The sequence below is a fragment of the Marmota marmota genome, unplaced genomic scaffold, assembly GCF_001458135.2.
Source record: "Marmota marmota marmota unplaced genomic scaffold, marMar, whole genome shotgun sequence".
In the NCBI taxonomy this organism is placed as follows: domain Eukaryota; kingdom Metazoa; phylum Chordata; class Mammalia; order Rodentia; family Sciuridae; genus Marmota; species Marmota marmota.
The window spans coordinates 17,400,990-17,427,680 of NW_025999941.1; the positions used below are offsets into that span (position 1 = coordinate 17,400,990).

Genomic DNA, 26,691 nt, shown 5'->3' on the forward strand with positions numbered 1-26,691 from the left:
TGCACCCTGTTTTTCTTATTTCAGTTCACAGGGAAGGGAGAAGAGGCCAGGAGCTGGAATGCTGGGATTTGCTCTGGTAAACGGCTCCATCCCAGGTACACGTAAAGCCATCCGGCGAAAGAAAATTTCTGTTTTATCTTTCACTGAATCAGTTTCTGTTTTCCCACTGCCACAGCTAGCCAAGGGCCTGTCATCCCAGCAACTTGGGAGGCTGAGGCAGGAGGATCGCAAGTTTGAGGCCAGCCTCAGCAACTTAGCGAGGCCCTAAGCAACTCAGTGAGACCCTGTCTCAAAATAAAACATAAAAAAGAGCTGGGGATGTGGCTCAGTGGGTAAGCACCTCTGGGTTCAATTTCTGGTACTCCCCACCCCCCCCCCCCAAAAAAAAGAAGACAAAAAGAAATGAGCACTTTCCCCAAGGGATAGGCTCAGAACACAGTGAGGCCCTACAACTTGGCTTTCACCCCGTGGCAGGGAGGGGTCTATGTGCAAGGACCACCTTTGACTGGGAGGCTTTCTGCTTCGGTACCTTGTGAAACAAATAGTTTCCTGAAAATCAGAGCCTCCTGCTCCACCTCCCGCTAATGCGATTAGGAGAGCTGATTTCCTGGGGGCTTTCCTCCCCGTTGCACCCATCAGAACCCGATTGCCACAAAGGCGCTGTCTTCTGGAAACTGCTCCCTCATCAAAACACACAGGAAGCGCCTGGCTGGACTGATTTGATAAAACCACCAGGGATCAGGGTGAAGATCGCTTAGCAACAGAAGAGCCTAGAGACGGGCACATGCTTAACCCAGCGCGGGCTGCGGTCCCCTTCCTGCCATATCTCCTCTAAGCCAAGGGTAAATTTCCACACCCCAGCCTCGATGACATCAAATTGTTCCTGCCTTCTAAGACACCTCTGTGAGGTTCAAAGGCTCTGAGGTCTCCGCTTTCACACTCGATGGACTGTGTCTCCAAATCTGTGCTTGGGCACTTTGGTGTCCAGAGAGACTGTTCTTAGGCCAACAAGGGACATCCTCCTACTATTCCATTAAAGAGCCACGAGTGGCTAGGACTGCCTGTTCCAGATGACAGATCTTCTTTAATTTTGTTTTCATCCTTTGCAAGGAGATTAAGATCCTCTGGTGATGAATAAGAGGTTCTCTGGAGGCCCACCCCAAATTCCAACACCTGACACGGGCTGATTGAGTTGAACGGAATTGAGGCTGCTTAATTGGAGAGCGATCATTTTCCCAAACAGGAGGAGGAGAGAAGAGAATCCTCTTCCTTTGGAGGAGAGGAAAGAAACAGCTCAACATGGCTTTCAGCTAGCAGGAATTCAATTTCCCCAGGAAGCTGAGTGCAGCGCTGCTTGATTTAATTAGGAAGTAGGGAAGGTCACAGTCACAGGCACAAATTTATAACCAAGTACATGGAGAAAAATCTTTGACCCATTTTGCACCGTGGGGAAATGAGAAATCCTTGAAAATATCATTTGAAAATGGTTTCCAAGAACTTTGTCCATTGTCTTATTTGATTTCTTGCTGTAACTGTGGTGCCAGGGATTGAACCTAGGGCCTTGTGCCTGTTAAGCACATGTTCTACCATAGAGCTATACCCCTCACCCTGGTAATTTTCTTTTTGTTTTAAATTAATTAATTATTTTGGCTCTGGGGATTGAACCCCAGGGGCACTTTTAAGCACTGAGTCACATCCCCAACCCTTTTTTATTTTTAATTTAGAGGCAGGGTCTCCTTGAGTTGCTTAGGGCCTCACTAAGTTGCTCAGACTGGCCTCAAACTCACAATCCTCCTGCCTCAGCCTCCTGGGACTCTGGGATTACAGGTGTGTACCCCTGCATCTGGCTCGTTCATTTTCCTATAATGTTGCCAGATGTTGGGTATTTAGGGTGGCAAAAACCTGAGGCAGCGATAGGGCGCTTAATTACAAGGAAGACTTTTTTATGGTCTTTAGAAGAAGAAATGAATCTAATATCTCCAAGGTAGCTCCGTTCCCCATGAAGCTCACGGTAGGAGCGATGCCTGTTGAACAATTCAGCAATCATTTACTGAGCACCTATCATGTACAGGCTTTGTCTCGGGAGCAAAGATGCAAAGACACAGTCCTGACCTAAAACACTGGTAGTCACATGCACAAATAAGTTCCAAATCTCAATCTCAGTGGAGAACAACACCTTCCTTTCCATTGATCATGTCAAAACCAGAGAGTTTTTGACTCCTTTTGACTCCAAGACATCTTCGGCTATTTTTTTCCCATGTACCTCCATATTTAATCCATCAACAAATCACAGTCAGCTAGGGGCGGTGGCACACTCCTGTAATTGCAGTGGCTCTGGAGGCTGAGGCAGGAGGATTGCAAGTTCCAAGCCAGCCTCAGCAACTTAGTGAGGCCCTAAGCAACTCAGTGAGACCCTGTCTCTAAATAAAGTACAAAAACGGGCTGGGGAATGTGGCTCAGTCATTAAGCACCCAGGGTTCAATCTCTGGGATCAAAAAAAAGAAGAAAAAAGTCATGATGGTTTGAACTCTAAAATGTCCCCAGGACCTAACCACATAGGTCCATCTCCACATTCCTGCTTGGGGGAGAGCCATGAACATCTCTCTCTCGGAGTTTTGCAGCAGCTCCCTAAGCCAGGCCACCCCTCTACCCTACGTGCCTGCCCCATCATCTACGAGCACGGTAATGGCCAGAGTTCTCCTTACAGCCTAAGTGTGATTACATCCATCGTCCCTTGATGCAACACCCCCGGGAGCTCCCCAGGTCTCTCAGAGTCCAAGCCCAAGTCCTCACAAGGGCCTTGGGTGAATGATCTAGTCCTGTTACCTGCTTCCCCACCTCGGACCCCCCTCCCTGCCCACCACCTGCAGTCACACTGGTCCCTGTCTGCTCTGCACAGACCTAGGCACGCGCCTGCCTCAAAGACTTCACAAGGGCTGTTCCCCCCACTGGAATGTCTTTCTTTGCCCAAGATGGCGCATTCTGTCTTCCTCCACTCCAAACATTTCAGTCCCATCCTTGATTTTCTTTTTCTTTTTTCCTTTTACTTTGAACCCAGGGCCTCATGCAGGCCAGGCAGAAGCTCTGCTACTGAGCCACACTCCTGCCCTCCCACCCAGCCTTCAGATCCCAACTTTCCTTATCACGCTCTGATTTCTAATCCCACGTATCACCTTCATACTATTATATACTATAAATACTTACATCTTTGTTTGTTTATTAACTTATTCTTTATTGTCTACCTTCTTCCATGGAAATACAGGTTCTAAGAAACAGATTTTATTTTATTTTTTTGTCTCTCTTGTTCACTGTGCCTAAAATAACTCGGGTGCTTATTAAATCAGCGAATGAATGGAGATCCATAGCAGAAAACACTATCAGGGAATCAGGCACGAATATCATGCTTGATTAGGGAGCTCGGCGGAAGGGTCTCTGTCTATCAATGCGCGGGTTCATGGAGACATCTCAAAACACAGACGTAGGTTTTAATTTGATTCAACAAATACTCATTAACTAGCTCAGTGCGTTCAAGTGCTTGGCCTGAGCTTCTAGAGAGGCTGAATTCACATGGATAAATAAATTCCTGCCTGAACACCATTGGAAAGAAAGTATATTAATTGCTTTTAAAAATTGGCTTTTCAGCAAGATTGCCTGCCTGATTTCTTCCCTAGGTACAAGGCATGGATAGGAAGAGGCCAGCGCAAGGTGACCAGTGGAATCCCTTTCCAGTCTTTCTGCTCTCCCATAGGTCCTTCTTTTAAAAGGCAACTGGGTAAATTTATAACAATTTATGGAAGTTTATAGAATAATTAATTGAAGTAAGACTGGTGGGGAAAAACAGGTAAAAATTAACATAGTGCCTTTGGCATGTTGTGCCTTTAATGCAAGAAATAGAAATAAGTTAATGGAGTGGTTAAATATAAGGAAAAATGTGAATTAAGCTCAGGTTGCTGAGGCAGGAGGATCACAAGTTCCAAGCCAGCCTCAGCAATTTAGCAAGGCCCTAAGCAACTCAGTGAGACCCTGTCTCTAAATAAAATATAAAAAAGGGCTGGGGATGTGGCTCAGTGGTTAAGCACCTCTGGGTTCAATTCCCAGTACAGGAAAAAAAAATGTGAATTAATCCAGAGAGAAGGATGAAGAATCTGTAAAGCAACAAAGTTAGCTATTCTAGTAATGACTTCAGAAAAAATATGTGCCACTACAGAATCTTCTGGAATCACCAGGCATAATAAAATATTGAATAGCCTCCCCCCAACAATGTTCTGCACTTGGAAGGAGCTGATAAAAAAAATTAAGTCAAGTAATACCTCTAATAAAATATTTGCAAGTCAGTTACCCACAGGAAAGATTTTTCAAAAGCCTCAACGAGACCAATGATTTTTATGCTAAACTTCCAGGGTAAGTCCTTTCAGAATTTGACCTGAAGCCTATCTATTTTGTAAAATCCAGAGTCAATCCCTTGATATTGAACGGGGCAACCACTTAACCCCTGAATCAATATTCTGAGGGGGTTATGTACGAGCGTGAAGTAAAATAATGAATTTCGAGATCAACTGCTTTTATGAAAACCCATCGGAAGACGTCAGAGAGGAGGGAGGAGTTTGTGCCAACTGCCCCAGAAAACCGGAATGTCTGAAGAAAACGGCAGGGGCACCCCGACTTACCCAAGTAGTTGTCATCTTCCGATTTCCCTGAGAAACTGTGCTGTCGCACATCAATATTGGTAGCACCAGCTGGAATTCGGACCACAGTATTGTAACCTGAAAAGAATTTAACAAAAATTCAGTGGTTCACTTTCTCTAAGAACAGAAGCCAAGGTGGGCCACAAGGAAATGTGATTCTCACTATTAGGTACTTTACGGCCAGATGGATGAAAATGGACTGTAACCAGATTGATTTTACGCTTGACAGTAATACTTTCACATGATATGTACAATTCAACTTAAAAAAAAGAAAACTTTTCCTTCTCACAATCTTTAGAAGCAGATTCTTACCATAGTGTACGGTATTGAATGTTCCTGCCACCGTTTTGCATGAAGAATTATCGCCACCACAAACCCCACATTTATCTCTCCGGGCTTTTGAGTTCAAAACATGATCACATCCAGCTTGCTTTAAAAAAAGAAAGAAAGAAAGAAAGAAAACATTAGAAATAAATGGTGAAGCATGAATGAGATAATAAAATGGCAATGAATGCGTTTCTTTCAATGATGCAAATTGAAAACCACAAGGAAGAGATGGCCCTTGAAACTTTCCAGGGTTGAGAACTCAAATCATCTATGGCTTTGCCATTTAAAATTTGGTCCAGCAGCCATGAACATCCTTGATGTTGTTAGGAATGCTGACTCTCAGGAGTCACTCAGATCTACTGAATCAGAGTTGGGATTTTAACAAGACTTCATCTGCAGAGAAAAGTTTGAGAAGCACCGAAGAATAAGTAGAGTGGGGCTGGGTGCAGAGACACACACCTGTGATCACCAAGCAGCTCAGGAGGCTGAGGTAGGAGGATCGTGAGTTCAAAGCCAGCCTCCGTAACTTAGCAAGGCCCTGAGCAACTCAGGGAGACCCTGTCTCTAAATAAAATACAAAATAGGGCTGGGAATGGGGCTCAGTGGTCAAGTGCCCCTGGGTTCAATCCCTGGAACAACAACAACAAAAAAGAAAAAACACACACACCCCCAACAAAGAATAAGCAGAGTAAATGAGAAAAAGAAGGAGTGGGGTGGTGAGAGGCTATATTTAATTAAGGAGCTCCGGCTCTACCTTAGGGAGGAGCTGCTGACACTCCCTGCTGCTGGACCGTTTAGCAACAAGAACATTTGTTGACATTTTCCAAATTGTTTTTCAAGAGAAGTTGGGAATTTTGGATATTATGCAAAATCCCCCATGTTTAAATCCTGGGCTGAGCTTGCAGGGGAAAGCATGACTGACAGGTGGCAGCTTGAGACCTTGGCTCCATCCCTGGCCTCTGGAATCTGCAACATGGATCAGTACAGACTGAGCCCTGAGGCCAACCCTGGCAACAACCTGCAGAACTGGGGAGGAGAGGCCACAGGCTTGTCCCTTTTGTCCCTTTGTGTGAGCCACTCTTTGAGAAAGAGCTCAAGGTGTTGCTATGGATTGGACGGAACAGGGGACCTGCCCTGCAGGTGCAGGCTGGGAAGGGGTGAGGCTCTTAGGGGCTCTGTGCATCAAATCCTTGTCCCCGAGGAACTGTCATCTGCATCTGGACCACACTCAGGGAGAAACACATCACCTGAATGAACCTGGCACAGTTAGCACTAGTTTCTGGTCAGCGAGAACTGCGAAGAGGTACCAAGCTCTCCGAAAGTCACAGAGACGTTGCTGTCTGCCAGAAGTGTCTCAATTTACCTTCCAAGAATAATTAACAGGCACGTCTCAGGTGGAAGCAATTATGGTTAAAATCACAAAGAGGAATCTGAGCGAGGCCAGCTCTTCTCCTGACATTTTTCTGGAACACAGTTATCTACTGTAGGAAATGCTGTCAGAGAGCATTTGGGTTTAACCTTGGACTCAGGTCACACTAAAGGAGCGTAAATTAGCATAATAAACCTTCAGGGAGATCTGGGGGCCCCCATAGAGGCTAAAAATGTCAGGAAAAACCCAGGGCAGTGGTTCTTAAATTTTGACAGAGCATGGGTCAGAATCAGATGATACTGGCCGCTGCTCATGCTGGTCCAGGGACCACACTTTGAGAAGCCCTGCTCAGGACTGCATGCTGTTCTATCAAGAAAGCCATAAACCACAATCCACAGCACCATGAAGAGAAGGCCATCTGGGACTCACCCTGCAAAGGCCTTGGACACAGATGTCATTGGTGTCCTGGCCACAAGGCGTTCCATCGACCACTCTGTCCCGGAGCTGGTAGTAGGCGGTGTTCCCGGCCACTCTGCAGAATAGCTTGCAGCGGTCCTTCATCAGAACTGCAGGGGAGACGTCATTCCATGGGACATGTGTGTGCCTGGACCAGGGCCAGCCCGCCATCCCGGGGCCCTGGCCCGCAGGCACTTACTTCCGCTGTACTTGGGGACCCAGCGCACATTAGGGTGCAGACCGTTGATGTTAAAATGCTTCCCGTCAAAGTGCGCACACTGCTCATCGCGGAAGTCTCGCTTCTGCTTGAGGCAGGGCTCCGTGTTGCAGGACTTGAACTTCATTCTGCGCCCCACGCAGTACTTACCACCATTTTTGGGCCTGAGAAAATATAAACATGCACATATGCGCACTGTGTTATAATGGGTTTCTCTGTACATCTCTATCCCATTCATGACTTCCTGTGATGGAGAGAAACAAACTGGCGGTGGCAGATGACCCAGGGAAGCCCAGGGGCTCCGGATTCTGGGTTTGCATTCTGCTCTCTATTAAAGATGCCGGCATTAATTTCACATAGACCATGGAGGCCCATCTGGGCAACTCTGGCAAGCCTCGGCATTGACATCTGTGAAATGGGCTGTTGCCACCTTGCAAGGCTATTGGTCAGCATAAGAGGGTACAAAATACAAAACACAAAGCCTGGATTTATGAACTGTGGTGTTTGGGGGGAGTCCTCTTTCTCCTGAACATTTGCAGTCCTTTGATTTTAAAAACACTAATGGCGAGAGAGTGCCACCCAGCAGGTGGATTGCTCACCGACTGCCACCTGGACCTTCAGATGCAGTCACGGGAGGCCAAAGGATGCACCCTTCCACCTCCACTCCTCCGGCACCTCCCTTCCTGTTTCCTGGCCACTGTTGGTTTAGTTGGTTTGTTTTACAATAAAATGGAAGAAAGGGCACGTGTCCCCTTGTGGACTGACTGGAATCAAGAGGAGGACATACTGGCTTCATTATCTTTGTGGGACCGTGAAGCCATGGACAGCACCACAGTGCAGATTTACCCTTGGCCTGCAGTCCTACACCAGGTGTGACCTGGAGGGGACACCACACCACACAGCGACCAGCAGTCAGCAGCTGGCCAAATTCACCACGGAAAAGGGGGAGATCATGGAATCGCAGGATGCTGGGGCCACCCACCAGGGCCGGAACAGCTACCCTGGGACACCCCAGAACTGAAAAATTTCACCTTTTTTTTTTTAAACAATGAATTTGTGAGAGTGATCCTGACTGTAAGAGTGCTTTGTTTTGCTTTGTTTTCTCAAATAGGGTTTCTAGGATATGGGAAATAGCTCCACAGACATAAAACATGGAATGAGATGCAGCCAGAGTGCTGGAGCAGAACCTGGATTCCAGTCTCGCCCTGTCCTCACTGTGTAGCTCTAGACTAAGTACCCAACCTCTCTGAACCTCGACTTATCCCTTCCTTTGAAATGAATGTTGCTAATGGATGATGGAAAATGTTAGCTACTGTGACATTATGTGTCAACATTGCCCAGTCTAATCTGAGTTTAGCCAGCAGTCGGTTTGAGTACCAACTCTGGACATGGAAAGGCAACTCAATGCTCCTGAAGAGTGGCCAGGACTCAGGAAGGGGCCCTGGGGGATGCCTGGCCTCATACTGCTATAAATGTGCTCCTTAGATCAAAGATTGTAAAGTAAGGAGAGAGCATAGTTAAAAGCTTGGAGTCTTGGGGCTCCATCTTTATGTGAAAGAAATGTGAGGCTTCTGGATGAATCTGAGGAGCTTATCAGGAGTCGGATGAATATTTGCCATTATTTATCATGAAAAAGCGAAATCTAAGAATACAAACTGCAATGTCACTCAGCAGTGTCTATGTCTGACTGTTTCCCTGTTCAATACAACTAAGTCCATGTGCTTTGAATCTGTACTATGCACTTGACTTTCATTTATTGCCCAAGGGAAGGCAATAAATGTACTTTGAAACCAGAAGACAGGAGGTTCAGAGAAGTTAAGTACTTTGCCCGAGGTCACACAGCCAATAGAGGAGCAGAGTCAGGACTAGAATCCAAGTTGTCCAGGATTTTGCTCTGTGCTCTTTCTGCTCTGCTCCCCAGAAACTGTGAGTCTTGGCTTTTTGGTTTTATAGCCACTTAGAGATGCAGGCTTGGTTTCCTGGATACCAGACCCTTTCCACCTCATGCATAAAACATCACGAATTACACATGAATAACTCATTAGGCCCATGTACCTGCTCAGGTAAAACCTGTTCTAAATGTACTAAAGAGGACCCCCTTCAAGTTTTCCTGAGGTAGGAACTATATGGAAAGTCTCTTAATGTTCCAACTGACTGTGGTAGAATGATTATTAATTGCCCCAAAGTATCTCGTATTTCTTTCCCCTTTGAAAACAACATTTTTAAGCAGATTTTTTTGTTGTTGTTCTCTTATGTACCATCTTGGCTGATCCTTGAAATTTATTAATAGTTTCCAACTTTGCATATTTGGAGTATGAGGAAATAGCAAGCTATGATTTATTTCTATTAAAACATTTTAAGATAAACAACATGTAAGAACCACTATCTGTAAGAGGAAGCCCTGCTAGGGGCTATTTCCATGGGTTCTAGAAACAGAGGGTCTGAATTCCAGCTCTGCATTAACAACATACCATCTCAGGCCAACGGGTTCACCCCACTAAGCCTCAGCTTTTCAGTCCGTAAAAGGGAGAAAACACCCACCATCTACTCCATGGGGCTGTAGGGAATGTTAACTTCATCATTACATTCAAAGCACTTGAACATGGCTTTGCATACTGTAAGTGTTTAATAAACACTTAGCTATTACAGGGTATGGCAAAATATGGTCCATGAACCAAATCTGGCCTGCCACATGGCTCATGGTTTCAGACTGATTATCATTTTAAAGAAATTGGAGCATCACAATAGCTAAGCTGTGGAACCAACCTAGGTGCTCTTCAACAGATGAATGGATAAATAAAATGTGGTCTATATACACAATGAAATATTACTCAGCCTTAAAGAAGAATGAAATTTGCTGGTAAATGGATGGAACTGGAGACTATCATGCTAAGTGAAATAAGCCACTCCCAAAAAACCAAAGGCTGAATGTTTTTTTCTGATACGCAGATGCTAACTCACAGTAAGTGGGCAGGGCTAGGGAAAACAGAGGTACTTTAGGTAGAGGGGAGTGAGCCCTTTTCTAATATTTTATTTAGAGACAAGGTCTTGCTGCATTGCTCAGGGCCTCACTAAGTTGCTGAGGCAGCTTTGAACTTGTGATCCTCCTCCCTCAGCCTCCCAAGCCACTGGAATTACAGGCTTGCGCCACCACACCCAGCCTTCATATGACTTTAATGAATGTAAATGTGCCCTTCTGAACCATATGGCATTTCTTCTTAGACAATGTGGTTTCTGCTGAATTTGCATGGTACTGTGAGCTAGGGAAAGCTTCAGCCAGCTGAACTAAATCTTTCATCACGGAAAAATTAAACTTATAATTTAATAATTTAACTGGATAGAAGGGTAATGTTTCCATGTAGGCAAAACCCCCAAATTATAGGAAATTTAGCTTTAAAAATAATATCCACCACATTTTCTAACTATTAAGATCCTTTAAAGATATTGCATGCCAGAGATAGGTGGGAAGGACTGAAGGAAATTGCTAGAGTCATTGTTATCTTGTACAGCCAAGTTGGATCTTTCCTCTGGCACATTACACAACCATGACCTGTAAACAGAGAGGAAGTTTGGGATGATGTGTGGCCAAAGTTAAGAAGGGATTTTTGCAAAGATCATCACAGGTGTATTCTACCTTTAAGTAAGATTTCATCAGCAGTTGCTATATCTAGCAGGAAATATGTAGTTCATGATCCCTTTTCTCATATCTGAGTTTATTATAATTTCCATCAGTCTTTTAATTTAAAAGTAAAATAGTAGCATGAAAAAGGAAAGTTCTTTGCTTTACCTAGAGAATTGGCACGACTTTTTTTTTTCTATTTTGACAGACTGGAGCAATTCTATTACCTGTTTTGTTTCAGCTACCAGGAAGCTCAAGGCCAAATTTTGAACACAAAGTAATAACCAAAGGGCCCAGCAGCCTGATGATACATCTTCTAGCTCCAACGCTTGGTCTTATTTTGATGTTCTAACTTTTACATTTTCTGGTGGGCCCAGTTTAGATTTTACTCTTTCACGTGTTTCTTATGGGTTAGGAGACCCACATAATTAATTGTCCAATCCAGGACACTTTTCACAGGAGTGAAAATAAGAGCTATTAATAATTTCCCCAGGGGAACAGACATAAAGTGGGATTAACCTTACAAACCAAGACATGTGGGCATCTTATTATGTACAGGGTGGATCAAATGGAGAGTTAAAAAGTCAGGCATGGTGGTGCACCTGTGATCCCAGCTGCTCGGGAGGCTGAGGCAGGAGGAGCCCAAGTTCAAATCTAGCCTCAGCGACTTAGCGAGGCCTTAAGCAATTTAGTGAGACCCTGTCTCTAAATAAAATGTAAAAAAAGGGCTGAAGACATGGCTCAGCGGTTAAGCAGCCCTAAGTTCAATCCCCTATACCATTAATGAACAAACAAACAAAAAAGCAAGCAAGCATTTTAAGACAAATATCAGGCCTCCACCTGTAGTAACATATACCAGTTCAACCCAAAACTTGGGGAAAGCTACTATTCTTACCTTTTTTTTTTTCTTTTTGCTGTACCGTGGATTGAACTGAGGGCCACTCGACCACTGAGCCCCATCCCCAGCCCTATTTTGTATTTTATTTAGAGACAGGGTCTCACTGAGTTGCTTAGGGTCTTGCTTTTGTGGAGGCTGGCTTTGAACTCACAATCCTGCTGCCTCAGCCTCTGGAGCTGCACCTGCACTATGTATCTTCTATGACGTTTTTGATTTCGGGGCAGAGGGAGAATTCTAAAAATATGGCATAAAATTTCCAGAGACTAACTAAATACATTCTTAAATCACATCGATACTGTTAAAATGCTAAATAGAACAATCCAGTGTCCCTAGGAGACACATGTATCGGACCCTAAAAATGGAGCTTACCATGTATTCTAAAGGCTCATCCAACTGAGAAAAAGAGGATTCCCAGGGAGGAGGGACTGTTCCCCTCAAGATCCTTGTGAAACACGAAACCATGGGTCCTGATAACGGAGCCAGAAGAAACCACTTCCACCTTGTACAAAGTGAGCCCTCTGCTCTGAAGTTCTCTGAAAAAGCTTTTGCCCTGAGATTGGGATGGGATTTTCTCTGCTTTGTGTCCCTTTCACTTTTCCAATGCACCCCCCCCCCAAGTATTCAGAAGCAGTCTCCTTTCCTCAATTAACAGGAGCACCCTAAAGAGCAAATAACTCGGAGGAGTTTCAATGGCACGATGTGGCTCTGACCCTCAAGGAGGTGGATTGTACTTTTCCCCCCAAGTCTCTCCCAGCACACAGCAAGGACAAAGGCCTCTAATTGAGGTCTTTAATGATAGGCTCTTAACTTCTGAATGGGAGGATCTTTGTTTCACTTTGAAGCTCAGACTCCTTTTGGTGAGAGCTTCACACTGGGGTGATTTTCTTTGTCTGCCCTTTCCAATTAGGGAGTGATTTATCTCTCTTCACTTTCCTCATTTCTTCAAGAATGGCTTTAAGACTTTAAAAAAAAAATCCCAACACAAAACCAAACCAAAAGGTCACTTCTTTTGGAATGGAATATTCTGGAATCAGAGTTTAAGAAGCACTTATAAAGCATCTACTATTCGAAATATAGCAATACAGCACTTAGTATAATTTGGTTTCAAGGTAGGCACCTGATGAATTTTAATTCGTTAAAAATAATCACTGGATTTGCTGCTAACAGCAAAGGTCTTGTTGATGTTCATTGTTTGTTTTGTAGTTGTAGATGGACAGGATGCCTTTATTTTATTTGTTTATTTTTATGTGGTGCTGAGGATTGAACCCAGGGCCTCATACACGCTAGGCAAGTGCTCTACACCCTGAGTGACAGCCACAGCCCAACAGCAAATGTTGATCAAAAGACTTGATTTTAAACTTCAACAATACAGGCAGCTAGGATATATAGTTAGGTTTAAAAAAGTAACACGAGCCTCACTTTAAATTATGGGATACTGATTTCATATAATACACACAAGATCCGCAATCTATTTGAAAAGTCTGAATTGACACACATCAAATTATTTTTTGGCATATATAAAAAAAAGAAAAACATTATTTTTCAGCAGAAAGTTCTTAAGGGGGTAAGAAAAATGGTGTCAAAAACTTTCAAGTCATACCTTTTTGAATTTTTCTGAACATGAACACTATTTCTCCTACTATAAAAATGCAAAGTATGTGCTATGAGATATATGCTATGTAGAAAGTCTAATGTTTATTCATTTTTACCTATAGCTACAATGTTAGTGTTATGAACCAGTTTTGGGGCTTTTTTCTTCCTTGGAGACCATTTTGTGTGTGTGTGTGTGTGTATGTGTGTGTGTGTGTGTTGCTGGGGATTGAATCCAGGGCCTTGCGCATGCAAGGCAAGCGCTCTACTAACTGAGCTCTATCCCTAACCCAAGACTAATATTAAGCAGACAAGATACACATACTGCACTGTGAGCAAAAATAAATTGATCATTATTTATTATTTGTACCATAGAATATTTACTTAGACCATTGCTTATAAACCAGTGGATTATAGCTCTGTTATTTCTTGTAAATAAAATGCAGATTTTTCTTATACAAAAAACATATTGTCAACATTAGATTTGAGCAGCACCCAGCACAATTGTACCACTTTTACTCTAAAATAAACATTTTTTTTTTTTTTTTGTACTGGGGATGAAACCCAGGGACACTCGACCACTGAGCCACATCCCCAGTCCTTTATATATTCTATTTTGAGACAGGGTCTCGCTGAGTTGCTTAGGGCCTCACTAAGTTGCTGAGGCTGGCTTTGAACTTGCCATCCTTCTGCCTCAGCCTCCAGAGCTGCTGGGATGACAGGTGTGCATGATGATGCCCAGATAGGATAAACTTTTATAGTCTGCTAGCTCTTCATTCTTTTTTTACTTCTCTCCACAACTGAGTTTGCTATCACTAATCAAAAGTGTTAAAAAAATAAATAAATGAGTACTTCAAGGCAGACTTGTTTTACATGATCCCAAAGTAGATGGGCTGGGTGCAGTGGTGCATGCCTTCAGTCCCAGCTACACAGAAGGCTGAGGCAGGAGGATCCCTTGAGCCCTGGAGCTGGGGACCAGACTGGGCAACAGAGGGAGACTTTGAATCAATCAATCCATTGATCAATTGATCAATCAATCAATCAAAGTCATTGATTTATACATCTAAAGCTACCCCTACACTGTGAAGACTCCTTGGGTTCCCAGTCTATATAGATGCAATGACAAATCCAAGAAGTGACATGTAAACCATTACTTCCGACATAAAGATATGATTTACTGTCTACTCCCCTGACAAACACATAGTAAATGCTGGAAAAAACCACAAGATCCATGGCCTTATTGGAACATATAAGTGCTAGCGAGGCTAGGCTGGCAGAGGCTGCAGGGTCACATCTTGAGAACTGAAAGGCAGGTCAACTCCCCACCTGGACACAGTCAGGCTATGGGATAGGAACCCCAGGAGTCTCACCTATAAATTTAGACTGATTCAAAAGGTAATCCCCTGCAGTGGAACATGCCTGTAATCCCAGCAGCTAAGGAGGCTGAGGCAGGAGGATTGCAAGTTCAAGGCCAGCCTCAGCAACTTAGTGAGGCCCTAAGCAACTCATTTATAGCAACATATATATATATATATATATATACTTATATTTATAGAGACCCTATCTCTATAAATAAAATATAAAAAAGGGCTGGGGATGTAGCTCAGTGGTTAAGCACCCCTGGGTACCAAATAATAATAATAATAATTATTATTATAATAATTATTATTATTACTATTATTCCCTGACCTGTGGCTCCAGGATATCTGGGGTCTGCTGCTCACAGCCATAAAGGATCCTGGGAGCCTTTGTGGCATCTCAGTGTTATTTAACTGAACTCTGGATGAATATGCCTTGTGTATGTTTTAAAAAGTTCCTTGTGCAAGTAAGTGTGCCCTCCATGAGCAAGCTGGCCATGCTCCAGGTGGCACTGAGACCCACCTGACTGCCCAAACCGGGAAGCAGACCCACCATCCCAGGACTGCCAATTGCTTGGGAGACCAACCTAACACTGAAGGACCTGGGGGGCTAAATAAGGAGAAGATCGAGAGGTGCCTGGAATTACCTGCTGACTATTTTGGACCATGTTCCTGTCAGCCTCCTGCTACCCCGCCCCCACCCCCCACCCTTCCCCCGACCCCCGGCAGTCAACGATAATTCTAGAGCTTACTCTGGTCGGTTGCACTCTCGGATGGCTGTTTTGATCCCTCCTCCGCATGTTCTTGAGCAGGTTCCAAAGTGACTCCAACTTCCCCAGGATCCATCAGTCGCGGGGACCTCCATTTCTTTGGGAACACAAAATCCATACTTGCAGTGCTGTATTTAATAAGGGCGACAGTGAGGGAGGGCTGGTGCCAGGAGTCACTGCAGGACCCTGTCTTCTTAAACATACCGTCCTTCCTCTCTCATCTCTTTATTCTTTATCATAGTTTATGAAATGCTGCGCATGTGCCATCTATGGGGAGCGTGAGCTCTGTGAGGATTTAGCCCTGTAAGGATCTTAATTTTAGGCTGGGTCTTCAGGTATAGCTTGCTTGTGGGGGAAAAAAAGCCAGTTGAGTGAGGGGCTGCAGGCTGGCAGAGCGACTCCAGTGGCCAGCTTTAGACTGCTTAAGTCTCCAGCTTGGAAAAATGCAGAGTGGACATGGGCAGGTGGTGGTAGGCAGGACAGGACAAAGTGAGCTTTGCATATGGACCTCCATTCACAAGGCCTCCGGTAAAATAGCAATGCTTTCCTGTTTTTCTTATCTTTATTTTTTGTACCAGGGATTGAACCCAGGGGTGCTTAACCACTGAGCCCCATTCCCAGCCCTATTTTGTATTATATTTAGAGACAGGGTCTCCCTGAGTTGCTCAGGGCCTCACTAAGTTGTTGAGGCTGGCTTTAAACTCACGATCCTCCTGCCTCAGCCTCCCAAATCTTATTGAGGCTCTAAGCAATTCAGTGAGACCCTGTCCAGCTCCCCTTGGATTTGAAAACCCAATTTTAATTCACCAGGGAAGAGGGAGGGGAAAAAGTAGTTACATGATTTCTATAAACTCACTTCAAGAAAATACTTAGGATCAGGAAGTAACAAAGGGCCCTCACAGGGTCCCCTAAAGTTGATTCCTTTGTTATTGTTGCTGCTGTTACTAAGGCTTCAGCTTCTGCAGCCTGGAGCAGGAGGGAGGCCATGATTTTAAAAGAATCATAAAAAATAAAATAGGGGCTGGGCTGGGGCTCAGCAGCAGGGTGCTTGCCTTGCACACGTGAGGCCCTGGGTTCCGTCCTCAGCACCACAGAAAAATAAACAACAAAAAAAATAAAGATATTACAAAAATAGAATTAAGTTAAACTCCTCAGCAGGACAGGGAGTGGCCCACGTGGACCCTCTGCCATTGTGGGGGTGGCAAGCCCTGACACAAAGGTCACCGAGCAGTGGACAAAGGAAGAGTGGCGGCAGTGGCTGCAGGAGGGTGACACCCCGCCGCTCTCTCAGATCTCTGGAGTGGAGCGGCCTGTGGCTGTGTGACGGATCTCAGGGGGACAGAGCCGCCTCTGGAGGGCGGAGGCAGAGGCTCCAGGCTGGGCAGAGCAGGGCCAGGGCGTCTCCATGGGAAGAGTGTCCCATTCCACTGAAGGCCGTGGCTTGGCTGTTTGGAGGTGCAGCCCAGCCTGTCCCTGGCAGTCCCCGTCTCCTCCTTTGACCTGATCCCCTCCAGCGTCTGAGGACAGCAGACGTCCTTCTCCCTGGGCTGTCTGGCCAAGCTGCGGTGGCCCACGCTACCTGACATCACTGATCCTGTCTCTACTGTCACACTCCCTGGGGTGCCTGTGCACAAAGACAGGCAAGAGGGCAGCTGGGCCTGGAGCCCCCGCCCAGGAGGAGCTAACCAGGCCCAAGAGAGGACGGAGAATTCTAGAAGCACACTAAAGCATTTTGGAAACAAAAATCGAAATAAATCCTAATGGTATTTAACCCAGTATATCTAAAAACATTATTAATTCTACATGCAGTCAGTATAAAAATTACTTTGATTTTTCTATTTTATTGTCAACTATTGCTGTTAATCCCTTACCATGCCAAATCTAGAAATCAGACATTATCATAGGTATGTGTGCCTAGGAAAGACATTATATATATCACATGTTTGAAATGTTATATATGAATGTATAGACATATATGGTATTGCTAATATATGTTTATATATTATATGTGTATGATGTATGTGTGTATAATTATACACACATATGTATGATTATATATGCACATATATGCATAATCATACACCTACCTAATATGTATAACATTATAAATATATATTACATATACATGCATATATTCCATGTATATACATGTTATATACACATATGTATTTTATACACATAATATGCATGTAATATATGAATATATAGATGTAATATACATGTGATATATGTATATTCACACATATATTACAATTATAAATAATAAACATATATATTACAAATATTATGAATGACATACATAAATATTATATGTATACTTATGTGCATACACATATACTATATGTGATATAAGATATGTATGTCATATATGTATATGTGTGTATATGTATATGTATACATGCATATACTATATGCAACACATAACATCATAATAACATATATATTAATAATTATTGATGCTATAATAATCACATACAATATACCATCACATATAATATACCATATATCATCATATTATGTCTATCACTATATAAATAATAAATAATGTTGATATACACTCAGTACCACCCAATATCTCAAACACTTGCAAAGTATCAGGGAACCTAGGGCCTCACACATGTCCTGGGTCTGATGACAGAATAAGAGGCGGCCACTGCAGGAAGCTTTCTCTTGCCCTCTAGGGCCCACAACCTGGCTGTATTTTGCATGTCAGTGCACCCCAGACCAGACTGGCATTTCAAGTGCATGGTAGCCACACGTGGCTACACCCAGGACCAAGCAGCCTGGGGTCAAAGGTCAACAGATCAGTAGGCCTCTGCTGTAGCGGTGGCTCCTAGAAACTGGCTCTGTGGCCCAGGGCAGGGTGGGAGTCTGTGTCCACAGCTGGAAAGGGAGCCCCTCCTGATGACAGGAGGCCTTGGGAACAGCTGAGCACAGGGTGCAGCTTAGGTAGGATTGGGGTGCCGGTGGGCATCCACACTGACCAGGGCCGGGCACTGCTCTGAGCAGGTTGACTATCCCGGTTCCCAAACGCAAAACCCAGAAGGCCCCGAATCCCAGACTTGTTAAGGGTGGGCACGAGGCCACGGTCACGGTTCCCCACTGGGCTTGACGTGGTGGGTGCTGATCAGAACCAAGGGAGACCAGAAATATCGTGGACAACTGTCCTCAATCTGTGTGTCCAAGGTGCACAGGACCTGGGTCCCATCACCAAGGTGCTCACTACGTGCATGTGAATATCCCACAGTCCAAGAAAACTCTGGAATCTGAGCCCCTTCAGACCTCCAGCCCTTTAGATAAGGGACTAGCATGACCTCCATTTCTTTTTTTTCCCTTAGTTGTAGATGGACACAGTACCTTTATTTTATTTATTTTTATGTGGTACGAGGATGGAACCTAGGGCCTCACACATGCTAAGTGTTCTACCACTGAGCTACAACCCCAGCCCCTAATACCTTCATTTCTTTTTTCTTCTCTCTCTCTCTCTCTCTCTCTCTCTCTCTCTCTTTTGGCAGGGGGGTACTGGGGATTGAACCCAGGGGCACTTAACCACTGAGCTATATCCTCAGCCCTTTTTTATATTTTATTTAGAAATAGAGTCTCACGGAGTTGCTGAGGCTAGCTTTGAACTCACGATCCTCCTGCCTCAGCCTCCCGAGCTGCTGGGATTACAGGCATGAGCCACATAATAGCTCCATAACTTGTCTAGTTTTTGTATCATATAAAGAGGCAATTTGCTTAAAACACAATAATTGGATTGAACCTGAACAAAATTCTTAACTAACACAAAATCAAGGTGAAATTCAGCCTTCCCATCTTGCTACCAGGAATCCAAAACAGAGAAAGAAACTCAGAGGAATAGGGTGATACAAGCTGGGGATGTTTGGGAAATATGTTTAAACAAAACAAAACAAAAACTGGCTGGGCACAGTGGCAATCACAGTGGAGCAGGCCTGTAATCCCAGCAGCTCAGGAGGCTGAGGCAGGAAGATCACGAGTTCAAAGCCAGCCTCAGCAACTTAGTGAGGCCCTAAGCAACTCAGTGAGACCCTGTCTCTAAATAAAATATAAAAAGGGCTGAGGATGAGGCTCAGTGGTCGAGTGCCCCTGGGTTCAATCCCCAGTATAAAACAAAAAAAACCTCAAACTATTTACCAGGCAAATCCGACAAATCTTAATTCTATATGGGAATTGCCATTACATCATATCAAAGCTTTAAGTGGCTGGTGGATGGAACTAGAGCCAAAAAAAGTCAGCCTTTCTTAAAAGTGTCCCAAACTATTTAGCTGATATTTTATATCCATGCATCTATCTAAGAGGTTGGAAGGTAAATGTGGAGGCCAACTTCAATTCAAGGATTCTCTGGACTCAAAAAACAGGGTTAAAGTGAAATGTTAATGGACTTAACAAGAGAGCACAGCAAATAAAGAGACATTAGTGAGTCATTCATCAAAATAACACTGTGTCAGCAGCCCAAGATGGATTACTACGGAGGGAGCAGGGCAGAGAGAACAGAAAGAAAAAAAATTAACCCAGCGGCAACGGGAGTCGGAATGCTGGCATGCAGACCGGAGACCCACACTGCCAATTCTGTGAAATCAACACTAAACAAGAAAAATCACAAGGCACTCCTATGCCAGCCTGGGTACCTTCTCCAGCATTTGCAAAATGCATGATCTTAAGAGTACCTGTACATCCCCACACCTTCAGTAAAAGCTGTTAGACTTGGCCACTCTCCTAGAATACGATTAAAATGGACCTATTGTGCTGGTACGGTGATGCACACTTGTCAGCCTGGCGGCTCAGGAGGCTGAGGCAGGAGGATGGCGAGTTCAAAGCCAGTCTCCGCAACTTAGCGAGGCCCTAAGCCACTCAGTGAGACCCTGTCTCTAAATAAAATACAAAATAAGGCTGGGGATGGGGCTCAGTGGTTAAGTGCCCCTGAGTTTAATCTCTGGTACAAAAAAAAAAAAATGGGGAAGTGGGAGTAAAACCCTGTTATCAATTAAGATCCCTTTGAAGGAGCCATTCTGGGTCCTAATAATTCTACAAAGTAAAAGGAAAGAAGATAAATGAGAATGAAGAGTTATAAACGTGAGTAAGATAGCTAACGGGTAGAAGAACTACCTACATATAAAGACGACAAATCTCAGAAATAGAATCCAGCGACTGGATCACTGTCAATGCTAAATGCATTCATCCTTACAGAATTACAAAATAAAAAGAAAAAAAAAAGAATCAGGATTTATCTCTCAAACTTTGTGCCACCAAATTTTGGGGGGGAGGGATGATGATATCACTAACTCATGACTCTGATTTTTCGATGCACACAGGACAGGAGGGTAAGTTAATCATACCCCTAGGTGCGTGGGACACAGCTGTCCCCGGGCCACACAAGGAGTGGATTTCGTTTAGTTATTAACAAAATCACTGGGAACCATGACAAGTAGTAGCTCATGAGAATCTGGACTTGGATATGTACCAAGTGACATCATCTCTCCTTAAAGGGAACAGCAGAGGCTGGCAAGAGCCTGGTGTCACAGGAGAGGACAGAATCCGTTCTCTGCACCTCCTGATTCTGAGATGCTCCGTCAAGTTTGCAGTGCCGCTCTCAAAACAGAAAGCAAACAACCCAAAAAACACTCCTGCACACGGCATTAGAATTTCAGAATGGCTCAAACGAGAGAAGTGTTCAATTGGGAGACTGTCCCCACATGCAGGCAATAATGATCTCTGGTGTCAGGATCATGCCATCATGTGAGTCTCACATTTTCAAAAGCTCCCTGAACCTTTCTCTGCAGCCCCAGGGTGGGGAGAGGCAATGGGGGGTACTTGCCTTTCCAGGCTCACACTCAGTCCCGTCGGCCCAGGGCGTGTGCTGAGTCCGGCAGCCTTTGTGAGCCCCATCCACGTTATTGCACCAGAGCCGTCTACACTGCACCTGCTCGATTCAGTTGAATGAAGAGACAGTGGAATTAAGACAGAATCTTTCAATGAATGCTTTGCCAAAGGTATAGGGGAACTTGGAAAGGGATTTTTTTTTCTTCATTAAATGATGAAATAGTCCCAGGGTGATAACGAGCAGCCCTGAGCAGCCCTGTCTGCCTGGGAGGATAGACTGTAGCATAAAAGGGGACCCACCATGCATTTGAGATATACAGATGAAGAGACTGAGGTTCAGAGAGACAAAGGAGCATGTGGGAATTGTGTGATGTGAGTTTGGTTGTTGAGTTAGGGAGTGATCAGATATGATTTGTGTTTCAGTTTGGCCTGACTCAAAGTGCATTCATGCATGTGTGTGTGTATGTCTCTGTGTGTGTGCTTCTACTAGGGCCATGTATTATCATGATCATATTATGAATCGTTTCTAAGGCTTTTAGGGGTTGTTAGAGGATAGAAGGTATTAGATAGTGTACAATATTTCAGACCTACACAAAGTATTAAAAAGTAACATAAAGCACTTCACAGAAGAAGAAATATGAATGGTCAAAAAATGCTCAACATCTCTAGAAATTAGAGAAATGCAAATCAAAACTACACAGAGATTCCATCTCCCTCCAGTCAGAATGGCAATCATCAAGAATATAAGCAACAAAAAATGTCGGCGAGGATGTAGAGAAAAGATTCATTCATCCATTGCTGATGGGACTGCAAATTGGTGCAATCACTCTGGAAAGCAGTATGGAGATTCCTCAGAAAACTGGGAATGAAACCACCTTTGACCCAGCTATCCCACTCCTTGGCATATACCCAAAGGACTTTTAAAAATCAGCATACTACAGTGATGCAGCCACATCAATGTTTATAACAGCTCAATTCACAATAGCTAAACTATGGAACCGACCTAGGCATCCTTCAACAAATGAATGAATAAAGAAAATGTGGTATATACACATAATGGAATATTACTCAAACTTAAAGAAGAATGGAATTGTGGCATTTGCTGGTAGACGAATGGAACTGGAGATTATCATGCTAAGTGAAATAAGCCAGTCCCAAAAAAACAAAGATAAAATGTTCTCTCTGATATGCAGAGATAAGGAAGGGAGGGAGAATAGAAGTTCACTGGGTTAGACAAAGGAGAATGAAGGGCAGGGAGGGGGATGGGTATGGGAAAGACAGTGGAGTGAATGGGACAGAACTTTCCTGTGTTCATATATGAGCACACAACCAGGGACAACCACAAGAATGGGATCCTAATTAGAATAAGATATACTCCATGTATGTATAATATGTCAAGATATACTCTACTATCATGTACATCAAGAAAGAACAAATAAAAATGAGCAAAAGGAAAAAAAAATAACATAATGGATACCTATGTACCCATTGCCCTGTTAAGGAAAGAAGAGTTCACAGGTAAGCTAAAACCTTTTGTACCCATCCTGGGTCTCTTCCTTGCTCCCTCTCTGCAGAGGTGACCCACTCTGATTGATGATGACTTCATTGGTCCCAAAGTTTTTACACAACAGCATAAAAATCTAGCAGTTACACAGCATTTAAGCTTCATGCAAACTGATTTTGATACATTCTGAAACATTGTTCTTCCTCTGAATACTATGTTTTAAAGATTTATTTTAGCAGGGCTGGGGTTGTGGCTCAGCGGTACAGCACTCACCTAGCATGTACAAGGCCCTGGGTTCAATCCTCAGCACCACATAAAATAAATAAATAAATAAATAAATAATGGTATTGACAACACAACTAGAAAATAAAAAAATTTAAAAGAAAGATTTATTTTAGCTATTTCAATGCATACTTTAAAAAAAAAGATTTCTCTAATTTATATTTTTCCTAATTATTAAAATAAACCAAAATCAATCAGGCTTATGGTAGAAAAATTAAGAAAGAACTAAATATATACTCTGAAAAATAGGGAAAAAAAGTCCCTCGAGCTCTCCACCCATTCCCTGTCACTTTTCCCCCTCTTTTGAGACTTGAAGACATACTCTATGCAATTATTCATCTTATTCTTTAACTTAAATTACATGAGCAGGAACATGTGTCTTGCGTAGATCATTTTCATCTGCTATGTAATATTCCACTAAATGGAGATACTAAAATATGCTTAACCTTTCTTTTGTTTAACACTTCAATGACTCCTTTTTTTTTTTTTTTGGTACCAGGGATGAACCCAGGGGCACTCAACCACTGAGCCACATCCCCAGCCCTATTTTATGTTTTATTTAGAGACAGGGTCTCCCTGAGTTGCTCAGGGCCTCACTAAGTTGCTGAGGCTGGCTTTGAACTCGTGGTCCTCCTGCCTCAGAGTCAATGACTCTTAATTCGTGCCATCATGGGTAACATATAAATGGGTATTATTAAGGTAGAGTGACTCAAATTTTTAAATTATTTCCATGGAATCACTGTACTTTTTCGCAACTTACTCTGCAACCTCTGAAGGGTCTCCCAGCAACACACACACACAGCCCCAAAGGGACAGAGCGGGACAACCCACAGGAGCACCATTCTCCTCATTTCTACCAGTCACCCCTAGGTGATATCANACTGGGTTCCATCCTCAGCACCACATAAAAATAAATAAATAAAATAAAGGTATAGCTGGGTGCAGTAGTGCACCCCTATCATTCCAGCATCTTGGGAGGCTAAAGGAGGAGGATCTCAAGTTCAAAGCCAGCCTCAGCAACTTAGTGAGGCCCTAAGCAATTCAGTGAGGCCCTATCTCTAAATAAAATACAAAATAGGGCTGGGGATGTGGCTCAGTGGTTAAGTTGCCCCTGGGTTCAATCCATTTTACCAAAAAAAAAAAAAAAAGTATAAAAAAGTTTATAAAAAAGACTTGCAAATCTGCACATTTCCCTATCCATGAGGGTCCTGGAATCAGCCCCCACAGACACACAGGGATGACTGGGCTATTACCCACATTTTGCTGATGAGGAACTGAGCCACAGAGAGGTCTAATGACTTGATGAAGGTCAAAGGGGACCGAGGGGAGGGGGACTGAAATTGGAATTTCTCAAGGAGTCCTTGAGGTTCATGGAGGTGCTTTAGGAGCCTTCAGGGCAGAGAAGATGCTGGGGACTGTCACAGCGGCTACCTAGAAAGCCATGGCTCTTTATGTTCTCAGTTAGTGGTCATCTGGAGCTCTCCCTTTCAGGATGAGGAATGTATTCTTAAAATACGATTGAAAGGTCTTCATTTGAAGATACACCCACTGCTTCTGAAGCTTGGAGATACCTGTGTGTGCCTGTGGGCATCTTGATCTGTGTGAGTGCACTGCCCACAGGTGAATCCAGAAAACACCTGCACGAAAAGCTTGCCGATTGTATAACGTTAGCTCTAAAGTCAGCGTCTGACACACAAATAGACATATGGGGATGTTCTACTAATGGCATCGATTGAGAAAAGTTATTTTCCAAATATAGAGGGTAAGTGATTTGATTATTATAGAAAGAAAAAAATGCAGATTGAAAATCAGACCGATTTCTAGTCAATTCACATTGATGAGCCCACATTCTAACCGGGCTCTGTCTCTACAGAAACAAAAGGGAAGACCCATTTCATTATAGCCAGGTGCTTGGAGGCCTTGATTAGGAAATGACTGTTTTCTGCATATCCTGGCTCACTCTCTTCCCTGAAAGAGGGACATTACAGTCTGCAGGTGCTTCCTGTCTCAATTACAGCTATGCATAGCTCAATGCAGAAGTGAGCTGGACTCGTAAAAATCTTGGGGGCCAGGACAGTGTCGGAGACCCTTCTAGACCAAGATGTGGACCCAGGAATGTTCTTCACATTAACACATCCTGAGGGAAGTGGAAAGGCCCTGTTCCCCCAGTTCCAAGAAGGAAAATCTGTTACTAGATTTTGCATACCAAACTGGAACAGTTTTACTGAAAACACAGAAGCTCTTGTGGTTTATATGTGAGGTATCCCCCAAAAGCTCATGTGTGAAACATGCAAGAAGGTTCAGAGGAGACATGACTGGGTTGTGAGAGCCTTAACCCAACCAGTGAATGGATCCCTGATGGGATTAACTGGGTGGTGGCTGGGGCAGGTGGGTGTGGCTAGAGGAGGGGGCATTGGGGGCGTGGCTTTGGGGTCTCTATTTGTCTCTGGAGAGTGGAGTCTCTCTCTACTTCCTGATCACATGTGAGCTGCTTCCCTCCACCACACTCTTCCTCCATGATGTTCAGCCTCACCTGGAGCCCAGAGAAATGGAGGCTGCTGTCTGTGGACTGAGACCTCGGAAACCCTGAGCCCCCAAATAAACTACTCCTTCCCCACTGTTGTTCTGTCAGGTCTTTTAGTCGCAGCAGTAAAAAGCTGACTAAAACACAAGCTCTGGCTGAAGAGGATTCGGTGCACCGTGTTCCTTTAACTTTGGAAGTCAAGGTCACTTCTCCCAACTAGGTTCAAAGTTCTTTAACCTTGAAACTCTACTGTGACATGGAAAGTGACTCACATACCCTAACATCAAGCAAAAGCTCACAGAAGCCAAGGAATGCAAGTTGTAGGTGACTCCGAATTAAATGACATTATTGAAGTGACACTTACACGTGGCCCAGCTCATGGGCTATGGTGAACGCTGTACTCAGTCCACTATCTTCACTGATAGAGCAGCTTCTGTAGGGATCACAGATGGTTCCCAGTTCAGCAAGACCTATTAGAAAGGGGAAAGAAAAGACCAACAAGGACTTACTTTAAAGAGCAATTGTGACTTAGAACAGAAACGTGTAGCAAACTGTTTTAGCCACAGAGGATATGAATGGAGGACTCACCTAAGGTGTCACATTTGTCATGAGCTCTGCAGATGTCCTGTCTGAAAGCAAAGCAGACTTAGGCCTTGATGACACCAAAGAGCAAAGGTCAACACAAGAAAATACTTCAGAGGGTTCTAGGCATCACAGTACCACATGCTACAGTGGGGGGTAAGTGTGGGGGCTGGGGGGAGGTTCGCTCCCCAAAAACAAACTAATAAGACCCAGGTTTTACAATGCAAACATTTTGGGAGGCACTGATTCAGGATTAACAGCTACATTAAGAAGATTGCTCCTGCTGCCTCTCTAACCAGGACTTCCCCAATACCCAGCATAAGTGATTGTAACTTGCAAAAAAATGTTTTGGTACCAAGGAGTTCTCAGGGGGCTCTTAACCACTGAGCCCCATCCCCAGCCCTATTTTGTATTTTATTTGGAGACAGGGTCTCACTGAGTTGCTTAGGGCCTCGATAAGTTGCTGAGGCTGGCTTTGAACTTGGGATTCTCTTGCCTCAGCCTCCCAAGGTGTTGGGATTACAGGCCTGCACCAACACACCCACAAGTGATTGTAATTTTATATATAATTTGTAAACATTCCTAAAAAAGTGCTAAATGCTTTTCACTTAAAGGAGCACCCCCACCCCCCGCAAAAAAAAAAAAAAAAAAAAAAAAAAAAAAAAAAAA

The 26,691-nt window shown here is 43.8% G+C and overlaps 1 protein-coding gene across 1 annotated transcript in view; it reads right to left on the minus strand.

Annotated features, from left to right (window-relative positions):
* Positions 1 to 26,691, minus strand: part of Adamts9 (ADAM metallopeptidase with thrombospondin type 1 motif 9) — a 147,897-nt gene that overhangs the window by 94,656 nt on the left and 26,550 nt on the right. The window contains exons 6-13 of the mRNA XM_048801020.1: positions 26,029 to 26,069; positions 25,805 to 25,910; positions 21,126 to 21,240; positions 15,272 to 15,417; positions 7,037 to 7,218; positions 6,811 to 6,947; positions 4,998 to 5,115; positions 4,515 to 4,763 (exon numbers count right to left, since the gene is read on the minus strand). Coding sequence (XP_048656977.1) covers positions 4,515 to 4,763; positions 4,998 to 5,115; positions 6,811 to 6,947; positions 7,037 to 7,218; positions 15,272 to 15,417; positions 21,126 to 21,240; positions 25,805 to 25,910; positions 26,029 to 26,069 — 1,094 coding nt within the window. The remainder of the gene's footprint in view (positions 1 to 4,514; positions 4,764 to 4,997; positions 5,116 to 6,810; positions 6,948 to 7,036; positions 7,219 to 15,271; positions 15,418 to 21,125; positions 21,241 to 25,804; positions 25,911 to 26,028; positions 26,070 to 26,691) is intronic.